Source organism: Mytilus californianus, unplaced genomic scaffold (genome assembly GCF_021869535.1).
Source record: "Mytilus californianus isolate M0D057914Y unplaced genomic scaffold, xbMytCali1.0.p SCAF_12, whole genome shotgun sequence".
In the NCBI taxonomy this organism is placed as follows: Eukaryota; Metazoa; Mollusca; class Bivalvia; order Mytilida; family Mytilidae; genus Mytilus; species Mytilus californianus.
In genome coordinates this window covers 23,230,261-23,253,524 of record NW_026262604.1, presented here as the reverse complement: position 1 = coordinate 23,253,524, position 23,264 = coordinate 23,230,261, and the positions used below count along the sequence as shown (strand labels likewise).

General features: G+C 35.1%; 1 protein-coding gene across 1 annotated transcript in view; it reads left to right on the top strand.

The window, feature by feature from the left end:
* The window catches only part of LOC127721569 (collagen alpha-1(XXVIII) chain-like), a 33,301-nt gene extending 10,293 nt beyond the window's left edge, over positions 1–23,008 (top strand). Inside the window, exons 6-16 of the mRNA XM_052228331.1 lie at positions 1,268–1,432; positions 2,710–2,858; positions 9,149–9,437; positions 10,116–10,229; positions 10,980–11,627; positions 12,503–12,907; positions 16,459–16,611; positions 18,115–18,267; positions 19,358–19,396; positions 20,266–20,312; positions 22,243–23,008. Of these exons, the coding sequence (XP_052084291.1) occupies positions 1,268–1,432; positions 2,710–2,858; positions 9,149–9,437; positions 10,116–10,229; positions 10,980–11,627; positions 12,503–12,907; positions 16,459–16,611; positions 18,115–18,267; positions 19,358–19,396; positions 20,266–20,312; positions 22,243–22,842 (2,762 nt within the window). The 3' untranslated portion in view covers positions 22,843–23,008. The remainder of the gene's footprint in view (positions 1–1,267; positions 1,433–2,709; positions 2,859–9,148; positions 9,438–10,115; positions 10,230–10,979; positions 11,628–12,502; positions 12,908–16,458; positions 16,612–18,114; positions 18,268–19,357; positions 19,397–20,265; positions 20,313–22,242) is intronic.
* The last annotated feature ends 256 nt before the right edge of the window (positions 23,009–23,264 follow it).

The following is a 23,264-nucleotide window of genomic DNA, read 5'->3' as shown; positions in this document are numbered from 1 at the left end:
AAATTTAACAGACAGCAATAACAGAACATTCAGTATAATAAATTAAATAACACATAGCTGAAAGGGTGATAGAACAGATTGTTTCCCCTCGAAAAGACATTGTCAACCTTGGCTTCGCCCCGGTAAACAATGTTTTCTCGGGGTAACAATCTGCTCTTTCACCCTCTCAGCTATGTGTTATTTATATAGTAACCCATGTCAATTTGTGTAACGCTTCACTTGCCATTACCTCAGGAATTGTATAGGTCACATGTCAGGATGAGGCAGTATTGGACAGATTCACGACTTGTTTTTCATATTCATTCATTTAATAAGGTAAGGTATGTTGGAAAACATGACTTAACATTGAATTGTCTCAAGTGTGGTTATGAAGAGACTTGTTTGTGTTTCGCATTAGTTACAGTGAAATATAATGCAGTAGAAGTTATTCACAATCTTTCATCAGGGAATTTGGTGTTTTGTGTCCTGTACAAGTCCTAAGTCAAGGTAAGACAGTGTGGAAATGAACAACGGTTCATCTTGTATTTCATGTTACTTCATTTAACGCATTGTTAGCTATTAGTTAAGGACTTGAAGAAGTCACGTGTAAAGATAAAGTATAATGGGATAGCAAGGATACACAAATCACATCAGGATATATTGTTGTCTGAGTCTAAAGGAGATATAAGGCATGAACAGTATTGCCCTAGGGATTTTGTTTTACACCCTAAATGACTTTAAAGAAGCAAAGCATGACAAGGGGACATCAAATCAATGCTGCCTGAAAATCTATGAAAAGATCTTAAAACACAAATAGTAAAGTTACTGTATGTAGTAAAGCTCGAGACCTGTATGAAGTACTGCAGAGATAACATCAATGATTATTACGGTATTGATTCTAGTATGCTTATTCTTATTTATTTTTTGTATATTACATTATAATGTTTGATACGTTCACAAAGTTCGGTTAAAGAGAAAATGGATTTATCTTTGATAATATCGGTAGACTTTTAGTTATTCAAATTATATTGATCATATTGTTTCACGCTGGTGGTAGGAGAGATGAAGCGATAAGTATTCTCGCGGGTAATATTTTGCGTATTTACAGAACTCTGCTGAATTCTTTTCGTTGCAGTAAAGAAGATGTGGTATCCATCCTCGATACATATGTTTATATTTTGATAATTACAGAATGAAACATAGGGAAAAATTCCTTCGTGATCATGAGAATGTAAACAAAACGTGATATCCATTATCAATAATAATAGTTTTATTTTCTTTTTTACAGAATGCAGCAGAAGAACAGTCATTCCTACTTGTGAAAGGCAAGAAGACATCGTGTTTATGTTCGATGATTCATACAGTATTTTCCGAAACAATCCACAAAATTTTAACATAATGAAAGATTTCATGAAGGACATAGTTGGCTCTTTCACACAAATTGGACGTCAAGGTAAACATTATTCCTGTCTACCTATTTAAATGCTGTTAACTTTTTATCTTTCATTTTTTTGTTTATGTTCTGTAATCACTATTCAAGACGTAGCTCATGTAAAACTTATTTTAGCCTGCACTTGATATTGAACAGCTAAATATGTGGGTGTGTGTTAAAGATTTTAGTTACTTTAATGCGTTTTGAATAAAGGCAACAGTAGTGCACCGCTGTTAAATAGTCATAAATCGATTTAACAGAAACAAATCCGGCTCACAAACTAAAATCGAAGGAAACACATCAATTATAAGAGGAAAACAACGGAACAACATAAACATTAAACTGCTACAAAAACAAACGCCAACATACATAGAAACGGACTATTTGATAACAACTGCCATATTCCTGATTTGGTACAGGACATTTGAAGAAAAAATGGTGGGTTGAACCTGGTTTTATGGCTAGCCAAACCTCCTGCTTATATGGCAATGTTAAAAATACCGCTAAAATTACAACATTACGTGACAGGAATACATTACAACTAAACGCAAGAACACTCAGGACAGAGACATAAATAAATAAGTAATATAACAGTACATTACAACACGTAAACCACAGAATAACAACGGACACCTCCCATTTACATCACAATAGAATTATGAACTTTGCGTTGCACGAATGTATCAACGACACAAAAATTGACGTCACAGGTAAATTTCTAAAAATAGAATATAAAATTGGGATTAAGTTTGTAATGGTGTTATTTTATGTATTTTCTAACCATTGTAAGAATATTTTAGTAATGGTGTAATTATTTGTATTTTCTAACCGGTATTTCTTCTAAAACAAAACTGTTAAAACAAATAAATCCTGTGCATATAGTAGCATTAAACTAATCTTATAAATGAACTAGCTGATTGATTATCTTAACTTTAAATACATGTAGAAAATTAAAATAGAATTCAAACCACAAACGATAAGACATAATACAATATCCAAACCGAATTACAAACGAAATATCATAACTAAATACATGAATGTTGGATGTATAAATACTATGACACGTTTAAGAGCAATGCAAATTCACACTCGCGAAAACAGTCATATTCCGGAATAGGACATGCTCGGTACTTAGCAGACCAGACGAGGTAGATGGTAAACCATAATCTAAGATGTGGTAAAAATGTCGTTAATTAGTTTGAGTCTTACTAATAACAATAATAACGTTGTAACTATACAAGGATACTAAGACAATACACGATTTTCTTATCAATATGACATCTGTTTCTTTCATGCAGGAACTCAATTTTCTTCTGTGTGTTTTGCAAGTAAAGTAACCAATCACTTTTACCTCAAAGATTACTCATCTCGAGCTAGTGTAATGAGTGCTATAGATCAGATCGTACCTTCAAACGGAGCCGCAACAGCAATTGGCTTAGGTTTACAGGTAAAAAAATCTAAAAAAAAGTAATACAATATGTTGTCAAACGATGGCCTATAGCTGTTAACTTCTAAATTGTTTGGTCTCTGGTTGAGAGTTGTCTCATTGGCAATCATACCACATCTTCTTATTCTTAAACAATTCTTTGGTTTTTTTTTTTTAATGAATTGTAATTTTCTCTGGGATTGATTGAAAATAAAAACAACATAATTGCAATACGTAAGCAAAAATATAGTAATCGTCTTCACCCAATTAGGTATTACCAAAAAAAGCTTGTTAAAGAATTTATTCATGATTCAAAAGACTTCGGCATGAAACCTAAAGAACCAGGCATCCGTCAAATGTTTAGCCGAGTTTGACATGAAACCTCAAGTTTGACGCAAGATTCAGGCATTCGTCATTTGTTTAGCCGAGTTTGACAAGACAACAGAAACATCAACAACAAAAATGAAGTTGAATTATCAAATTAACAGGTTTCTGGTGGGTTTTGCGTTGCTCAATCTTTAGTTTTCTATGTTGTGTTTTGTGGACTGATGTTTGTCTTTTCATAGTTTTTCGGGGTTTTTTTTCGTCAGCTTGTTTTCGACTAACGAGTTTGAGTATCACTTTGGTATCTTTCGCCTCTCTTAATTACATTATAATATAGGAATGTTTGATTGGTTGTAACCTTGCGATTTTCACAATGATATTGGCTTCATATGTTATATACTGATATCACAAATGACATGCGTGTCTTCCTTTGGTCATGATATACACTGATATCACAAATGACATGCATGTCTTCCTTTGGCCATATTATTTACTGATATTACAAATGACATATGACATGCAAGTCTTCCTTCGGCCATGTTATATACTGATATAACATATGAGAGCCAAAGGAAGACTTGCATGTCATATGTTATATCAGTATATAACATGGCCAAAGGAAGACATGCTTGTCATTTGTATTATCAGTATATAACATGGCCGAAGGAAGACTTGCATGTCATATGTAATATTAGTATATAATATGGCCAAACGAAGACATGATTGTCATTTGTAATATCAATATATAACATGACCAAAGGTAGTCCAAATAATTATGACGTCTTGAAAGGCTATTATATTTTTTTGCTTTGACGCCTTACAGCGCTGTAAATATAATGGCCTTTCAAGACGTCATAATTATTTGGACTAGTCCAAAGGAAGACTTGCATGTCGTATGTAATATCAGTATATAACATGGCCGAAGGAAGACTTGCATGTCATATGTTATATCAGTATATATCATGGCCAAAGGATGACATCATATGCAACTATTCCAGTCATAGTTACGTTCGATAACTCTGCATGTTACTGGTTTAATAAGTGTGATGATTAGAAAATTGTAAAATATAGATACTTCACCTCGGTTACCATCCATTCGAGGTTTTCTTTTATTGATATGAAATAATAGCATAAAATAATTTCTTTAAGAATTGAACAATATTAATCTACATGCACACAGGTCTTGTCAAAACTTACATCGTGATTAGGTGCCATGTTTGTTTTCTTTGATCACGGTGATGACTTAATATCTCCTTAATCTAGCTATATCCTTGTGGGTATTTTTAAAGTGACAATAACGTGTCATACTTAATTGCAATATCAACAGTGAAATCAAATTGAATTGTTTGAATGGGTAAAATTGGTGTCGAACATCGTCTACGTTTGAAAATTATTTGGTCGCCATTTTTTACGTAACTTCGAAATCTTATCAAAACAAACAGCATATATCGACTTTAACACAGAGAAACAACGTTTCATTCGATGCTGCTTTAAGGTAAGACAATTACTGAAAACGCATGCATCCAACATTTATTCCATTTTCATCGTAAAAATCTTACAAAATATATCTTCACAAGTCGACCCAAGCTGTCAATGTAAACTGCATGATTAATGCATATAAATCTTTATTTTGAGAGCGAGAGACTGTTTCTAATAAATATATTAAAGAAAAGGTGAAATAAGAAATTTCTTAAATACAATAAGACACACTTCAATGAATATTTGAAATATTACTTTTTGATTAATAACTAAATAAATACATGTCGTGTCGTTGTTTACTTCCAACAGCGGCTGCAATTTTTTAAATATTGCTAACGAATGCCATAATGTGAACTTTTCAATCAAATTTTGAAGCAAAAAGTTTGATACCTAAACTGATATGGTTTTCGATTTCATTTATATGAATATGTTGTCGATCTGTTTAGGGGTTGGGAGGATATTTATAAGTAACAATAAATAACTTGAGAAAATTGATTATATAAGAAGGTCCCATTGCAATTTTATCGAGTTTTAACGAAGAAGTCAACGGCAGCTGTGTGGTTATGTCACCTCAATTTTCAAACTTATTTTGAAGCAAGAAATCATATATTTGAACTGAAACTTAAAACATTTTTAATTGTAAAAATCAATATACTGTAAAACGCGGGGTTGGGAGGTAAAATACACAATGTAACAAAAAAGTTATGACCGTTTAATCTATGTACCCCGTTCATTTCCATTGATAATCAATCGGCCATTAATGATATACAACTGAGGTGTAAAAGTCACGTGATGACCGCTATGGCCAAAGGAAGACATGCTTGTCATTTATAATATCAGTATATAACATGCATGCCAAAGGAAGACATGTTTGTCATTTGTAATATCAGTGTATAACATGGCCAAAGGAAGACTTACTATGTCATATGTAATATCAGTATATAACATGACCAAAGGGAGACTTGCATGTCATATGTAATATCAGTATATAGTACATATGGTTTGATTTTTCTTGTTTCTCATTGGTTAATGCCAAATTAGAGTTTTGATCCCAATTTCACGGTCCACTGAACATAGAAAATGATAGTGCGAGTGGGGTATCCGTGTACTATGGACACATTCATATTACATATGACATGCAAGTCTTCCTTTGGCCATGTTATATACTGATATTACAATTACGAATTTACAGTTTAAGAATATTATAACATTTCTACAGTTATGTATTTTCCGATTTCTCTATGACTTTTTCAATTTGATCTTTTTTTCGTTGAAAACGGCATCGAAAATCATCCCTTTATCCTTGGTTGCTATAAGACGCTTTACCTGTACAGTTGTTGCTATGTGCTCTCTTCGAGGTCCGCGTTCCTAGTATAAATAGAAGGTAGCTTCTTAGTAATGTTGTCTTCTTCTTCTTTATAGTTCAGCACTCCGTCAACAAACTGATGATAACGTGCCGAGCACTAATGTCACTATGCCGCGCGTGCGTGGGTTATATAATTTCTATATTTACAGTTAGATATATACAAATAAAAGTTCAAAGTAATTTTCTTTTTCTTCTGTTTTGTACTATACGTTTTGGTTAAAACTATATACAGTGTTATATTAATTTAAATGTGTAGGTGTTTGTTGAGAACAGATATTGGGATCTGTTCTTGGAAACAGTCTAGTGTAGTACATTTTACTGCAGCTACATGTACAAGGTTCCATTGCAATACATGGAATATTGTCATAAAAAATAGAAAAGTAATGTTGTCATTTGTACCGGAGACGTTTAAAGAAGCAGATTAGAAAGGTAGGAAAGTAAACAGTTTAAAGAAAGCAGCACGTTAGTTAAACAAAATGAACTGTTTGAAACCTGCTGACAGGATATAGGATAGGCTGAGACAGTTTGTTCGGTACAAATTGTCGAAACAGGGCTGCTGCTAATGTTTTGCGTTTCACATCTCTCACTATTGCAGTGAGTGTTTGCTGATAAACCATGCCTTAGTGCTACCCTGTAATTCCAACAGTTATAGACATATTTTTTAATAAGGTTCCATACGAAAGTTTACATAGTTCAAATTTGTTTCATACATTAGTTTTCTAATAGGCTCCATACATTTAGGTTTCAGCCCCGTTTCACTGATACATTTAGGTTTCAGCCCGGCTCCATACATTTAGGTTCCAGCCTATAGTTCCAAACATTTGGTTTTTAACAATTATCAGACTGAAAGGGTTTTAAACAGTTTTAATTTACCAGGTTCGGATTAGGTGTTGAAATTCATTTTATGTAGTATTTGTTTTATATTTAGTAGTATAGCTTAAACTGTTTGACTTTTGAATTTTGCATTGCTCTTTAAATCCCAGGAAACTGGTACGAACTCCGCCCGGTTACACGTTACATTACAAATGACATGCAAGTCTTCCTTAGGCCGTGTTATATACCTAGAAAAGCATATCGACCTCGTACTTCGTCCTCAGTCCATATGCTTCTCTCAGGTCGATATAACCTCGTATCGACCTCATACAAAGGCTATAATTGTATAATATTCACCGCGGCAAAAATCACGAGAGGTTAAATTTATAAGATTTGGAACAGCGTCCGTGTACCTAAATATAGATATTCAAAGGCAACGTCAATGACGTTGGTTTATGACGTCCTGTAATTCCCGTCTTTTTCTTCTTGTTTTTGGTGTATTTTTAGCTCACCTGGCCCTTCGGGCCGTGTGAGCTTTTCTCATCACTTGGCGTCCGTCGTCGTCGTCGTCGTTAACTTTTTTACATTTTGAACTTCTTCTAGAGAGCCACTGAATGGAATGAAACCAAACATGGCATGAATGTTCCTAATGAGGTCCTGACTAAGTGTTGTTGCTTTGTAGCCGATCCATCATCCAAGATGGCCGCCAGCGAGGGACTTCGATTAACATAGGACCCTATGGACAATACATAAAATGTCTTCTTTTAGAGAAGCACTAAATGGAATGAAACCAAACATGGCATTAATGTTCCTTATGAGGTGCTGACCAAGTGTTATTACTTTGCAGCCGATCCATCGTCCAAGATGGCCGCCAGCGGGGAACTTCGATTAACATAGGAACCTATGGACAATACATAAAAATGTCTTCTTTTAGAGAACCACTGAATGGAATGAAACCAAACATGGCATTAATGTTCCAAATGAGTTACAGACCAAGTGTTGTAACTTTGTAGGCGATCAATCATCCAAGATGGCCGCCAGTGGGGACTTAGTTTAACATAGGACCCTATGCGAAATACATACAAATGTTTTCTTTTAGAGAACCACTGAATGGAATGAAACCAAACATGGCATGAATGTTCCTAATGAGGTGCTGGCCAAGTGTTGTTACTTTATAGCCAATCAGTCATCCAAGATGGCTGCCAGCGGGAAACTTAGTTTAACATAGGACCCTACAGGAAATATATACAAATGTTTCTTCAAGAAAACCGCTTAATGGATTGAAACCAAACATGAAATGAATGTTTCTTTTGAGAAGCTGACCAAGTGTTGTTACTTTGTAGCTGATTTGTCATTGTCCTTATAAAGTCATTTTCTACAAATTTACAAAAGTCTTCTGCTTTTGATTAAATTAAGGGGCCAATATTAAACCAAATTTGACCTCAATCATTAGTATGGGTATATGTTATGATTTTAATCTATTTTTACTTGATTTCCAAAACCAAAATAGAATCAGGTGAGCGACACAGGCTCTTGGAAGCCTCTATTTTCTCTTTTTTTTTGTTCTTGTTTTCGGTGTATTTTTTTAATAAACTTTATCGAATATTTCAACTTGTAAAAATAAACAGCTGCAAATGCAGATAATATATTTAGTATAAAAACGGGGAGCAGATTTAAAAGTATCTTGAGCAAATACTAGAAAATTGGAGAAAGATAAATAGTCATATTATAAAACAATTGTTGACTTTTGATTTCATTTGATACAATGATTTATCAACCTTAGAGATATAACATGCACACTCGGTCGTTGGCCTCGGTGAATATCATATCTCTTGGGTTGATAAATCATTGTATCAACCTCATCAAAAGTCAATAATTGTATATTATTAACCTCCAGTTATCATGGTAAGATTAAACCAGTGTTTATCATTCGTAACTTATTGATCGCACCGGAAGATTGAGTTGTGAAAAGTTCAACTATACACTGCGATCCTTTATCAGAAAGAATCCTTTCAGAATCTAAAAAAATGGATATTTGCATTATTTGTAGCCGAAAAGGAAAACAACATCATGATGTTGGTTTCCAGTGGTTTGTGATGTTTAACCAATCAAAACGTTTCTGGGCACGCTTTCCAATGGTTTGTGATGTTTAACCAATCAAAACGTTTCTGGGCACGCTTTCCAAGAAACCAATCAAATATCAACTGAAACGTCCCAATCTAACCTAATGTTGTTTTTTTTTTTGTTATTCAGTGTTGCCACAATGATTAGATATAATAATTATTTAGAAATGCACATACATAATAAACAATCACACATAACATTTCAGTTTGTTCGCATGAACAGTTTTCTGTTGATAAATGGCGGACAGAGACGTGGTGTCAGAGAATTAGTTATCGTTCTAACTGATGGTAGAAATAATCGTGAACCAGATCCGGTGGAACAAGCCAATATATTAAAAGCTCAAGGTGTAACCATAATGGTCATAGGCGTCGGCACCGCAGTTAACGTGACACAGCTTGTTGAAATAGCGTCAGCGCCAAGTTTAGTCTTCCATGTTGCATCAGTAACATCACTGTTTACAATACGAGAGGCTATTGTAGCCACCGCATGTGAAGGTAATATTGTTTTCTTTAAAATCGATCGACAACATGAGATTAGTTCGAAATCGATCGACAACATGAGATTAGTTCGAAATCGATCGACAACATGAGATTAGTTCGAAATTGATCGACAACATGAGATTAGTTCGAAATTGATCGACAACATGAGATTAGTTCGAAATCGACCGACAACATGAGATTAGTTCGAAATTGATCGACAAAGTCCGCTTCAGTACGAAAACCGTAGCAGATAAAAAAAACCAATCGGTAACATCCTAATAAGATCACAATCAATTGAGAATGTAAACTGCAGCGGATAAATAGATTTAAAAAAAAAATCCGTGACATCCGAATTAGATAGTAATCAAAGAGACCAATTAAAACAGTTTAAAGTAAAGTTCTTTGATGCAAATCCTAGAAAAAGAATTTTGAGTATTGATAAAAGGTAAGCACAGTTAGATAACGGATTTTCAAGTCCAGTGATATTCTTTCGCTGTTTGAAATGTTACATGTCAATTAATAATGTTGTTGTTAATGGATGTTAGCCATTCAATGATGCGAACTAGATCTAGATTTCCTGGTAAGAATATTTCAAAATATGTCATCTTGGTCAAAGTAAATGTAGAAGTGCGTTGAATTTAAGAAAAAACATTGATGGTGAATGTCATGTCTTTACATTGTATATATTTTTAGAACAAATGATAGACACAACGATTCATATAATTGACATATCTGGTGCTGTGGGTCAACCTGGCGAGAGAGGAGCTAGAGGTGACACAGGGTCAAGAGGACAACCGGGCATGCAAGGTACAAATCTGTTGAGTCTGATCGTAAACTAAATCATAGTTACAGTTTTTTTTTCGAATATTCGACTATATAGAAAAGTGGGTTTGCGACAAAGAGACAGTCACCAGGGGCGGATCCAGCCATTTTTAAAAGGGTATTTCAAACCCAGGATAGGAAGGGGGGGTTCCAACCATATGTCCCCATTCAAAAACATTGATCGTAAAAAAGGGGAGGTTCCAACCCCCGGAACTCCCCCTCCGGAACCACCACTGGCCACACAAATACAAAAATAAAAAAGAAATGACAGATCAGCATACTGTTTTTAGAACAGACAGATGTCTGTACAATATTTCAAGCACTAAAGCGCTTCGACTTACAAACGAGTAAGAAAATATGCATGAAATTGAGAATGGAAATGGGAATGTGTCAAAGAGACAACAAACCGACCATAGCACTGATGTAAAATAGAATTAGATCCCCTAAAGGAATAACATAACTATTTAGCGTACCCATATACAATCACCGGTGTCATGAATGACCTAGGAAAGATACATAAACAAGATGCCGGGTAGGACTAGCTACTCATTTTCCTCCTTTAAACTCAATTAGTCGGAACGAACAGCCACATGTGTTGATCTTTGGTTGAGTATATACACTTCCAATGGTATTTTTTAACAAAGTGTAGAACAATTAAGTTATTTTTTTTATTTTTTTATCAAGTTTTTTGGAATTTAAAAATTTCTTGACGCATGTTCCAATATTTTTCTATAGGTCCAATGGGTCCAAGAGGTCCAAGAGGTCCAGGCGGAATGAATGGTGGACCGGGTACAAAAGGTGAACCTGGGGATAAAGGAGAAATGGGAGATAAGGGACCTATAGGAGATCAAGGAATGATGGGTCAAACAGGAATGAGAGGTAGCAGAGGGCCATCTGGCACTCAGGGCACGAAAGGAGAACCAGGCGAACAAGGAATGAAAGGAGAACCAGGGGATCGGGGTATGAAAGGAGAAATGGGTGACAAAGGTTCACCGGGAGATCCGGGAATGCCAGGACCTAACGGAATGGATGGAACGCCAGGCGAACCTGGAAAAAAGGGAGGAAGAGGACCTAAAGGATATCGGGGCATGAATGGAGAGCCAGGTGGTAAAGGAGAGAAAGGAGGCATGGGAGACATGGGAATACCTGGAGCTAATGGTAAAGACGGAAACAATGGTATACCTGGAAATCCAGGTGAACCAGGAGAAAAAGGAGTTCCCGGTGACCAGGGTATGCCGGGACAGAAAGGAAGGAGAGGGAATAAGGGACCACCAGGAGATAAAGGAGCTGATGGTGGTCCAGGACTTCAGGGTCCTACTGGAATGATTGGACCAGCAGGTAATCCAGGACCTAATGGAATACCAGGAACTGACGGCAAGAAAGGTAATTTCATGAATGATATATAGTTATCCTCATTTCAGTTTATTATTGACTTAACTCTGATTTTTTATCTTTTTCAAGCAAACACAGTTTTTGATATTCGTATTTTTGATTTAGAACTAAGTTATCAATTTTCCTTTTGGGTACAAAAGTCACAATATCCCAATTTAAGTTTATTATTGAGTTTTGAGTTTTGCATGTTTTTTCGGCATACAAGAGTTTGAACAAATATATGTTATGTATATGCACAAGGCAATACTTTTCTCAGAATGAGTTCTAATAATTATAAATTCAGTCTGTGAAAATATGGTTTATTTATTAATAGGAATGTGCTTTTAACTAGCTTTCAGCAACTGCTAGTACCCGTATCTTGTTTAGTTTTTATTTCTGTTTGGGATTTGTGTGGCGTTCTGTGATGAGTCAATCCTTTTCAAACTTATTGTTATTATAGTTTGTTCTTTCGTTCTGCAGTTATACAACTGTCCTAGGTTAAGGAAGGATTGAACTCTCACAAACATATTAAGCCCACCACATTCTTTATTTTTCTGTCCCAATGCAAGATCCTGTTATCGGTGGTTTCATTTGGTTGCTCTCTGTTGTATTTGTTATTCGTTTGTTGTTTAAGGCATTAATCTGGTAATTGGTTTTCTCTTTTGAAGTATTTCATATTTTGTCATACCGAGGCCTTTTTAATGACTTGACGGTATGGTGATTTGCTTATTGATGAAGGCCGAAACAGTGCCCATAATGTTGTCTACATCCTCGTTCAGTGCTCTTCTGTAGATAGTTGTGTCATTGGCAATCATATTGCATTTATCCTTTTATGTCGTACTGATAAAAAGATTATACTTCAGCGTGTTCTTAATTCTACTTGAAAGGTCCGCGAGGCGACATGGGCGCAAAAGGACAAGCGGGAAATAAAGGTATGCCTGGTGATGAAGGTATACAAGGTAAAAGAGGATCAAGAGGTCCTAGTGGTGAAGCTGGAACTCCAGGAAATCCCGGCGTTGATGGAATGCCCGGTGCCAAAGGTGAAATGGGTGATAAAGGTCCAATGGGTGAAATGGGATCAAAAGGTCCAAGAGGAAACAACGGCGAAAAAGGTGAGTCTGGTAATCCAGGCATGCCCGGTAGCGACGGACTTGATGGAAAACCAGGAAACCCAGGTGTTCCGGGTGAACCAGGGAGCAAAGGTGAAGATGGTGCGAAGGGTCCTGATGGAATTCCTGGAATGAATGGTATCCCTGGTAAGAAAGGTAAAAGAGGAGATCCTGGAAGTAGAGGTAATTATGATACAACATATGATACCAAATGTTCGCTTAAATAACATCAATGCATATTAAAGTACTAATTTAAAAATCGGACAAATTCGGCTAGATTGAGAAATGACGAACAATTTGATACCGGAATTGTATTTATATGAGCAAAACCACGGTCGTCACTTGTGGTGCATGTTTTGGTTCGAGTTGTTTAATCTTTAGTTTTTTTGTGTAATGTTTGTTATTGTTTGTTCATGTTTGTCTGGTTTCGTTAGACTTATGACTTTCTATTGACCCCTTGGCACCTTCTCTCCCTTTTAAAATGTTAACATAACAGGAAACATGGCAGTGGCTGTACTAAGTTAAATTTTTATGGCTGTATTAATGTATATGTTTATGGCTGTATTAATGTATATGTTTATGGCTGTACTAATGTATATGTTTATGGCTGTATCAATGTATATGTTTATGGCTGTATTAATGTATATGTTTATGGCTGTATTAATGTATATGTTTATGATGGCTGTATTAATGTATATGTTTATGGCTGTATTAATGTATATGTTTATGGCTGTACTAATGTATATGTTTATGGCTGTATTAATGTATATATTTATGGCTTTACTAAGTTATATGATTATGGCTGTACTAAGTTATATGTTTATGACTGTACCTGCCTTTATCTACGCCAACAATGATAGATCAAAGAGTCATTTAAGGGAGAGCACAATCTTTTGTCATTTTAGAAGTTTGGTGTTGATGGCTGATCTTGCATTTTTTCTGTTTAATTTATTCAGAACTTTTCTAGATTCAGGGTGAATTAGAGCTTGTTATATTATAACACTTGTTTTTTGTTGGAGACGTCAACTCATGTTGACAACTAACACCCAGCTCACACTATTAAATCTGCTCCAGGTCGAAAGCGGGATAGTTAATTACCCCGGTTCACACTTACCCCATTTTGGGATTTTCCCTAAAAAGTGCGTCAAATTGTTACTCACAGCTGATGGATAATTTGATTGCAATTAAACGCACGATGCGTGGTCAACTTGTGATTAGCAGTGTGTTTTTTTTAACGAACAACTCGTAATAAGAGAGATATCTTTTATAACAGAAATAATGAAAATTAACTCTTTATCAGTTAATGTATAGTACGTGATTGACAGATATCTTCATTGAAAGTTCTAAAACCATTCACGAGAATCTCAAATTACAACTGAAATGATGTCCAGGACATTCAAAAATGTTTTACAAAATTATGACAAGAAGTGGTGATATAAATCAAATTCCCAAGTCATCAGATAAACTGGAAGTCATATATTCTAGACTTTTAAGAATAAATTGAGGCAGATGCACATGAGATTAATGCATGATATATGTTATTGGAATTTAATTCAAGTTGACATTACACATGATTTGACTAAATATATAACAACTATTTTGTCTGAACTTTTTTTATTAAGAATTTTCAGTATATACAATATCATTTTAAAACACTGCAAGTATATTTGCTAATGCATATATATATAAAACAATTTCCTTAATGATAAACACGAAAGCACTACGCAACCGAAAGTCCGAAACGGTAATGGAATTTCACTTCTCCAGGAATTTAACCACTTCTTCCTATTCTCTCATGGAAGGAGAAGTCACTTCTCCCTCTCCAAAATCCTAGATTCGGACCTGGGGTCGAACCCGTATTTGAAAAAAAAACGTCATAGTGTGAAAGGGATACTTATGTCGTTTTAGTGTCGTTAGATACTGTCTCATTGACGTTTATCCACATCTCCTTTTATTAGTGCCCTACCGGCAAAGCCGAAGGGGACTTTATGTTTGCCGTCCGTCTGTCTGTCCGTCCGTCAGTCTGGCATATCAGTTTTCCACACTTTTTTCCTTTGTGCTTGAAGATATTGATTTGATATTTGATATATAGTTTTATCATGACCAGTTACAGATCAAGTTTGAATTTTGTTACGGTCTGATGATTTTGTGCTGAGTTATTGTCCTCGGACTTAGAAAATGCATGCAAGTAATCAGTTTTCCACACTTTTTTTCGTCATGCTTGAAGATATTGATTTGAAATTTGTTATATAGTTTAACCATTACAAGTTATAGATCAAGTTCGAATTTTATTCCGTTCAGATGATTTTTTTTTGCAGAGTTATGGTCCTTTGACTTAGAAAATACATACAAGTAATCAGTTTTCCATAATTTCTTTGTCATTTTGCTCCAGTACAATAAATTTTTAACCGGTAGGGCACTATGTATTGCAATGCATTACTCTCACAATGCTTGTTTACATAATAATGACCAGAACGCATCATATTATTAGAACTTATATAAGTTGGTTATAGTATAATGTAAACACGAACAATGTTACCGAAATCAGTCATACATTTTGTAGTATAGTTCATTCCTTAAATAGTATAAACTTACACCATTTCCATGCACCCTTTCATCATACACTATTATTCCCCATACACACTTGTTATTGAGAAGTTTACACTAATGGTTGGCTGTATATATAGTATTGTAGGGTTACTCATAACTATGACATCGACAGCAATGTGGTTTGGACAGGTTAACAAAATATCAAGGCATGCCCACATATTTTTTTATTTGACATCACATTTCTGGAAATACCCAGTGTGTGCTTAGATATACATTGTACATGAGTATGACACTCATGTATATCAAAGCTCGCACTAGTCGACATTGTCCATACAATGTATTAGAATGTTCAAATGGACATACAAATGTATATGCAAGCACACAAACTATGTACTATTGTCAGATGTAGTCTTTTTCTTAAATGCGTAGACAAACCAAACATAAAATAAACATTAGAAGTAAATAATAAATTCAAGAAATAAATAACAGGACCGAAAGAACCGGAATGCAAGGAGATAATGCAATCCCACCACCCCCCCCCCCCCCCCTCTCCCACATTTTTTTGGCCGAAAATAAATATTGAAAAAATGAAAATTTAAAAAGAAAACACTAACTATAAGATTATAGAAGGGTTTTTTGTGTGTTTTTTTGTTGTTGTTTTTTTAACCTTGTCACTTTCAGAAGTTTGCCTACTCGCTCTTTTCTGCCTACACCCACGCCACTGAACAAACATGACACACCACTGAACAAACATGACACGCCACTGAACAAACATGACACGCTACTGAACAAACATGACACACCACTGAACAAACATGACACACCACTGAACAAACATGACACACAGCGCCAAATGAGATAAGTTATAGAAATTGTTGTTGCTTTTCGTACGTCTCCTGTTATTTACAATAAACAGACATTCACGAACTGATAATGTGTATTTTGGAGTAACTCGATATATAAAACAACCCATTAAGAGGGACTGGGTGTGTTTTCCCGAAAAGAGATAACGGATCAATTTAAAGATAACAGAGAAAAGAAAATGGGACATGAGATAAAGAATAGAGAATTATGGATGCTGAAAAATAAAGAATTGAGATTAATCAGAAAAAAAAAAGAATATATAGAATTGGTCTAAAAATAAAAGAATACAAAATGACATTCAATTGTAATATTTAATACAGGCGAGCCTGGCTTTCCTGGTCCAAATGGTTTACCAGGCCAACCAGGTGAAATGGGAGCACCGGGTATTCCAGGGGAGGATGGCAAAGATGGTATACCTGGACGCAACGGTAAACCCGGTCCTAAAGGTCCCGTAGGAGACAAAGGACCACAGGGTAAGTACTTTAACTTAATGACGTCTTACATTTACGACATGTCACAGGATTGGTGTGAAAAACGACAAAGAAGGAATTGGAGAGTATCAGATTATTACATGGCATATTGCATATCAGATGTATTATCAGCCCAAGGTTCAATATCAGCCCAAGAAGAGTCGAAGGCTCGAGGGCTGGTATTGATCGGGGGCTGATAATACATCTGATATGAAAAATGTCATGTTATATATAGATTATAACATGGCATTTTTCATATCAGACCCCTTATCAGCCTTAGGTCATGATATCAGCCCGAGAGCCGACAGGCTCGAGGGATGATTTTGGCCATGGGCTGATAAGGGGTCTGATATGAAAAATTACATGTTATGATCTTTTTATCATATACTTCAACAATGGAGAAAAATAAAAGTTTAATATATTGATCCTTTTAAGTGGTTCTCAAGCAGAAGTTCAAAAAGTGAAAAGTAGTTTACGGACGACGGACGCCAAATGTAATATATCCGACATGAAATCTGTCTATCATATGCATCAACAGAGGAGAAAAACAACAGTATAATATATTTTTACTTTCACGATAAAAAAAAAATCAAGAAAACAAAATGAACACTGTTTGGTCGGAAAAGTCAACATTTGTAAAGTAACTTGCTAAATTATACCGGAAACTTGCATTTATTGTATTATTTGTTTTGCATTTACATATATTAATATATTTTCCTGTTTCCTAATATTTGTTTTGCACCCTTCTTTATTATGTTTTTCACTGAAAACCATTGAGATGTATTTTCCGGAATTTGCCAAGTATCGCCGGAATGCCATGCGATAACGTTATGGAAAGGCATGCGATAATAGCCGAAAGCAGTTGATAAATTGTTCATATCAGCCCGCTATTTTGGCACCATTTCGGAAAATATGGAATTCACGTAAATTTAATGCTATTATTTTACTGTAAAAATCATAAGTTATTTACTCTAAGTATATGATAATGTAAATTATTATCTTGGTACAGTCACTGTCGAACAGAGCCCAAAGTACACTACAGTTCAAAGGTCTTTGTCAAGACTTCTGATGTGAACATAGAACAAACGCGAAGACTTCTGTTCGTACACATGCACAATGAATTAAACTATTTGACTTGGAATACATTTCACTGATTTGTCTTGTGTACACACATTATCTATGAGGGTCTGGATGGGTTGACTGAATAGAGAATAATGAACAAAAAGGGCAGAATAAAGGCAAAAATATAAAGATTAAGAAAAACAGTTTAAAGGATATAGATAATGGTAAAACTTTTTATAGAATACAGAAATGAAGGACCCCGATTCCAGACCCTCATCTATATAAAATATTACCTCATATATCTTGTGACTGAAGATACAATAAAACCAATACAGAAATACAGAAAAATAGACAACACAAGGAATTAGTGTCAAACAAATTGTATTCGTGGATTAAACTGCGTCCGGAATGTGTATTCATTTTTAAATACTTAAATTCATTTAGGTCCATGGGGACCAAAAGGTCCAAGGGGAGATCAAGGAGACAAAGGTGAGGCAGGAGACAATGGACGGAACGGAAAAGACGGAAAGGATGGTCGTGATGGTAAACCAGGAAAAAAAGGTCCATGTGGCGATAAGGGCGAAGATGGCAGGAGCGGTACGTTATATTCCTTTTTTTTTTGTAAGAGTTACCGTTCTTTTTATGATTTGTATACTGGTATTATGTTTGCCTACTATGTCTTATTATATTGTCAAAGCTGTCTGTTTTGGCGGACAAAAGAAAATATCAAAGGCATTAGATAAAATAGACAAAACAGACCAGCAAAAATATACAAAACATTATAGATTAAACTAAAGATTGAGTAACACGAACGTTACTGAGAACTGGGGATATATTCTTTTCCTTCTGATGATTCACCAGTTTCAAGTATAGTTATCATTAATGTTGTTTGTAAGATAAACAAATGTAACAGGCCTAAGCTTGGTCAACCACAGGTACTTTTATGCTGGATTAATCTCCACTTTTTATATGTTTAATTACTTTTGCTACATGTTCTGTTGATTCTAAACGTAACCTAATTTTTTAGTAATATTCACCACAGGAAAAGTATGCTCATTAAAAAAGCCAAATACATGTACTGACATAAGAGCCTAATTTGTTTGCCACTAGGTAGGCAACTTTGGAACTCTTTGTAATGATTCGTTTGCCCCTAGGTAGGCAACTTTGGAACTCTTTGTAATGATTCGTTTGCCCCTAGGTAGGCAACTTTGAAACTCTTTGTAATGATTCGTTTGCCCCTAGGTAGGCAACTTTGGAACTCTTTGTAATGATTCGTTTGCCCCTAGGTAGGCAACTTTGGAACTCTTTGTAATGACTCGTTTGCCACTAGGTAGGCAAATTTGGAACTCTTTGTAATGATTCGTTTGCCACTAGGTAGGCAACTTTGGAACTCTTTGTAAAGATTCGTTTGCCACTAGGTAGGCAACTTTGGAACTCTTTGTAATGATTCGTTTGCCCTAGGTAGGCAACTTTGGAACTTTTTGTTATAAGACTGCATATCTTTAGAACTCTTGGATGTGTTTATGCTTTCAAGTTTCACACTAGATGCGGATTTTGTTCTGATTTCTCAGTTATGTTACACTTTCGAGGTGAATATTAAAATATTCCGTTAATATTGACAACCTGGTGACTTAACATTATATTAGTTTATCAATATCATCATAATTTTTACACAATTTATTTTTAGGTACTATTCACATAGTATTTGACAACCTCAAGAACGTTGGTACGTAATTTTCGTATGAAATCAATTAATGTTTGGAAAGTAATAACGTTGAAGGATTCGTAACTGATTAAAAGAATAGCACACGTGTTTGTACGTCTCGCCATTCATTCTGAAATCGCCCTTTCTACCATATAAATACAGCGGTACAGGTAACAGGAAGCGATATACGTATAGTATAAGTACATATTCTCCTGGTATCCTGCTTCTGTAGCGAGAGAATAGTTATATTCGAGTGACGACGAGTGCAACATACGTTTTTGATATTGTTCTGAAAGTTAACTTTCAATGGTATATTACACTGCTTTTAGATGATATTTGATTAATAGAGCTGGTGAATACGTACGTAATCCAAAACACTCGATGGCCGTGGGTATCGTTTAAGAATATTTATTTCTGTTAACAAAGATCATTGAAATTCATGCTGATTTTTTTTAGAAAAAATCTTTATCTTCTGTTCACATGTTAAAATGAAGTTATAAAACGTGTAAAAGAAAACACTTTGTTATTATTTTTAAACTTGGATAATAAAATGAAGTAGGTGTTGCCTACTTGCGGTCGATATTTCTTAACTGATTGGTTGTAAAACGCATCTTTATTTTGTAATGGTGACAAAATGCACGTTTTTCAGAACGTCTTCAATGGTTTCCATTCAAATAAAGGTAGATTCCTGAAAATTATCGAACTTTTCAACTTTTGGTACCAATCAACGACTTCCGTTTGCAAAAATACCTTTTCCTCTACATGTTGAAACTTATACCAGTGAGAGATATTTGATCAATCTCTATAAACTATGTCATTGCTCTATTCAATGATGATTTAACAATTGGTGTGAAATTATTGCTAATCTGATGTTTTGTTTACTACTGTAGGTTATGACCTTGACAGAAGTTCGCATGGAGGCCATGTTGCTTCTTCGGTAAGTATACGAAGTCAACTCTGGAAAATATCGACACTATATGACCTATATGATCCTATATGCATTTTGATTTAAATGTTTAATAAGTTTTATGAATGCTGAGAAAAGGGAGGATATAATCTTTCGATATGAGTCTCTTAGATCCATTAATATAAATTTAATAATCTATAGACCCCGAGTTATCCCAAGCCTCTGATATTTGAGAATGTTCTTATATCAGGAAAATGGTTAAATTTCCACCCCTGAACCATTATATTCTTATTTGGCATATTAAGATTTATTGAATGAAGTCTATTGGCGTATATACAAATGTATGTATAGGGTCTAAAAGGAGTTCGTTTTGGGAAACTTCGTAACAGCATCATGTTAAAAGCATTACTTGTTTTGATACCAAATATGTAAGTAAACATTAAGATATGACTTGACCAAGATAACAAAGAAAGATTGGAAAAATACTTTAGTTCTACCCCATGTATATAAATACCGTCTTGTGTACTTGTCTAGTCCACTCTTAAAAATTGTTTGAAAGTAGGTGAAGAAACAGGCAAATACGGTTACATATAGTTACGTAAATCCACGTCATTTGGACTCTAATGGGTAGTTGTCTTATATAAATCGTTGACGCAGAGTATAGTACGTGAAGATGGTTTTGAATAACCTTTATGTTAGGGGTAACAATTTGTCTGAAAGAAAATGTTAAGTTCCTAAAGTAAGTAAAAGGAAAGGTTTCAGAATTCCGTCTTCAGATAATTTTTCACAAATCCTTTTCCATATTATACGATATCGGAAATAGTTAAATCAGTAAGTGTCGTGAAAAAGATGGTATGTGCACGGACGAACGGGAAATTGAACTGCCATTTCACGATGAAAGAAAATTTTTAAAAAAGCATACAAGTTGCCTTTTTACCAATTTGCACAAAACACAGTAAATACTGAGCTTCAAGCACGAGACCACGGTAACCAAATTGTGTAAACGCATTGCACAAAAATAAGCCTTTAACACCATCGTCAGTATGAAGATTGTTCGAATGTTTACAATGTAATGCTTTGCCTTTATCTTAATTTGGAATCATGGTTGCAAAACCTAACCGAATCCTTCAACTTTAATTTTGATCAAACGAATTGAGCGACATAGGATATTGTGACGTGAAGATATTTGCTCTGTGACATCAAGAAAAAGGCATTAACTGGAAGATCATGTACGCCAGTTCACTTTTTAACAGTCAATGTTAACCTTAGATTTCTATTTAAATTTTAAACAAAAATGAAAGCTTTACACATTTGTCTATCTAAAGGTATTTTTTATTCAATTCTTTTGAAAAAAAAGAAAAGAACGAAAAAAGCATACCAAATCTATAGAGTGGGTACTGGTGACAAAACCAAATCTATAGGGTGGGTACTGGTGACAATACCAAATCTATAGAGTGGGTACTGGTGACAATACCAAATCTATAGAGATGGTACTGGTGACAATACCAAATCTATAGGGTGGGTACTGGTGACAATACCAAATCTATAGGGTTAGTACTGGAGACAATACCAAATCTATAGGGTGGGTACTGGTGACAATACCAAATATATAGAGTGGGTACTGGTGACAATACCAAATCTATAGGGTGGGTACTGGTGACAATACCAAATCTATAGAGTGGGTACTGGTGACAATACCAAATCTATAGAGTGGGTACTGGTGACAATACCAAATCTATAGAGATGGTACTGGTGACAATACCAAATCTATAGGGTTGGTACTGGAGATAATACCAAATCTATAGGGTGGGTACTGGTGACAATCCATAGGGTGGGTACTGGTGACAATCTAGAATTTCTCTATTTTATTATCTGTGTCACTGCCATCGTGGACGAATGGTAATAAAACATATAGATGTGCTGTAAATTGTTTTAATAACTATGTTGATTTCTATTTCAGACTCTCAGTTCATTCAGTAACTCGGGATTGAACTCCGCTATTCTCGGTGCTTTAAAAACTGCCGGGGTATCTAATTCTCATTTCCATATTGGAGGTAGCTCTGTTTCCGGAGTTCGAAGCACATCGGCACATCATGTTAGCACATCAGCACATCATCTTAGCACATCGGCACGTCACGTTAGCACATCAGCACATCATGCCACTGGTATTTCACATTCAAGCCATAGTCTGTCTCATATATTAACTCATCATGCAGTTCATCATTCAGTTCATCATTCAGTCCATCATTCAAGTACGGTATCTCATTCCGGAAGAAGTTTTATTGGTGTAGGAGGAGGAGGGTCACATGTCAGTTCGAGCAGTCTTGGTGGTAGATCTAGTGCAGTTTCTGGTAGTGGATCAGCATTTCACGGAGGAAGTAAATCGAGAGCATGGTCGCATGGAAGTTCAGGCAGTGGTGTAGTATATCCGCGAACAAAGTATGGAGGACCATCAAAGGCACGTTCAACTTATGGTGTAGCGTATTCGGGAAGAAAAAATAGTGGCTCGTCAAAGAGTGGTTCAACCTATGGTTCAGGATATAATTATAGGGGGCGCTGATTAAATTAAAATTTGATTGTAGAAATCCGTTTTATTAAATTAATAAAACACATACCAAAAGTTTATTTGAATAAATGAGATACGTGTCAACCGCCAGTGAAATGGTCACGTGGTAAAAATGAACACATCGTTCTGTTTACTTGATAAATTATTTCCTAAGATTTCATTTGATTTGTCTTGTGTGCATTATTCTCAGACCTCAAAATCATTCAGTCCATTTAGATTCGAGAATCGAGATCATATAACCAATGTTTATCTGTATATGGAAACGCTATAATCATTGTAACAACTTTTCCAAAAAGAAAATGACTCGAATGGTATTTACCCCTCACAAACACCTCTTGTCGTCTAAAAGTTAAGCAAAATCTGGTTTAATTTTATCTAGCTGAGTTTTAGTTTATAAGTTATAGTTATTGAACAAG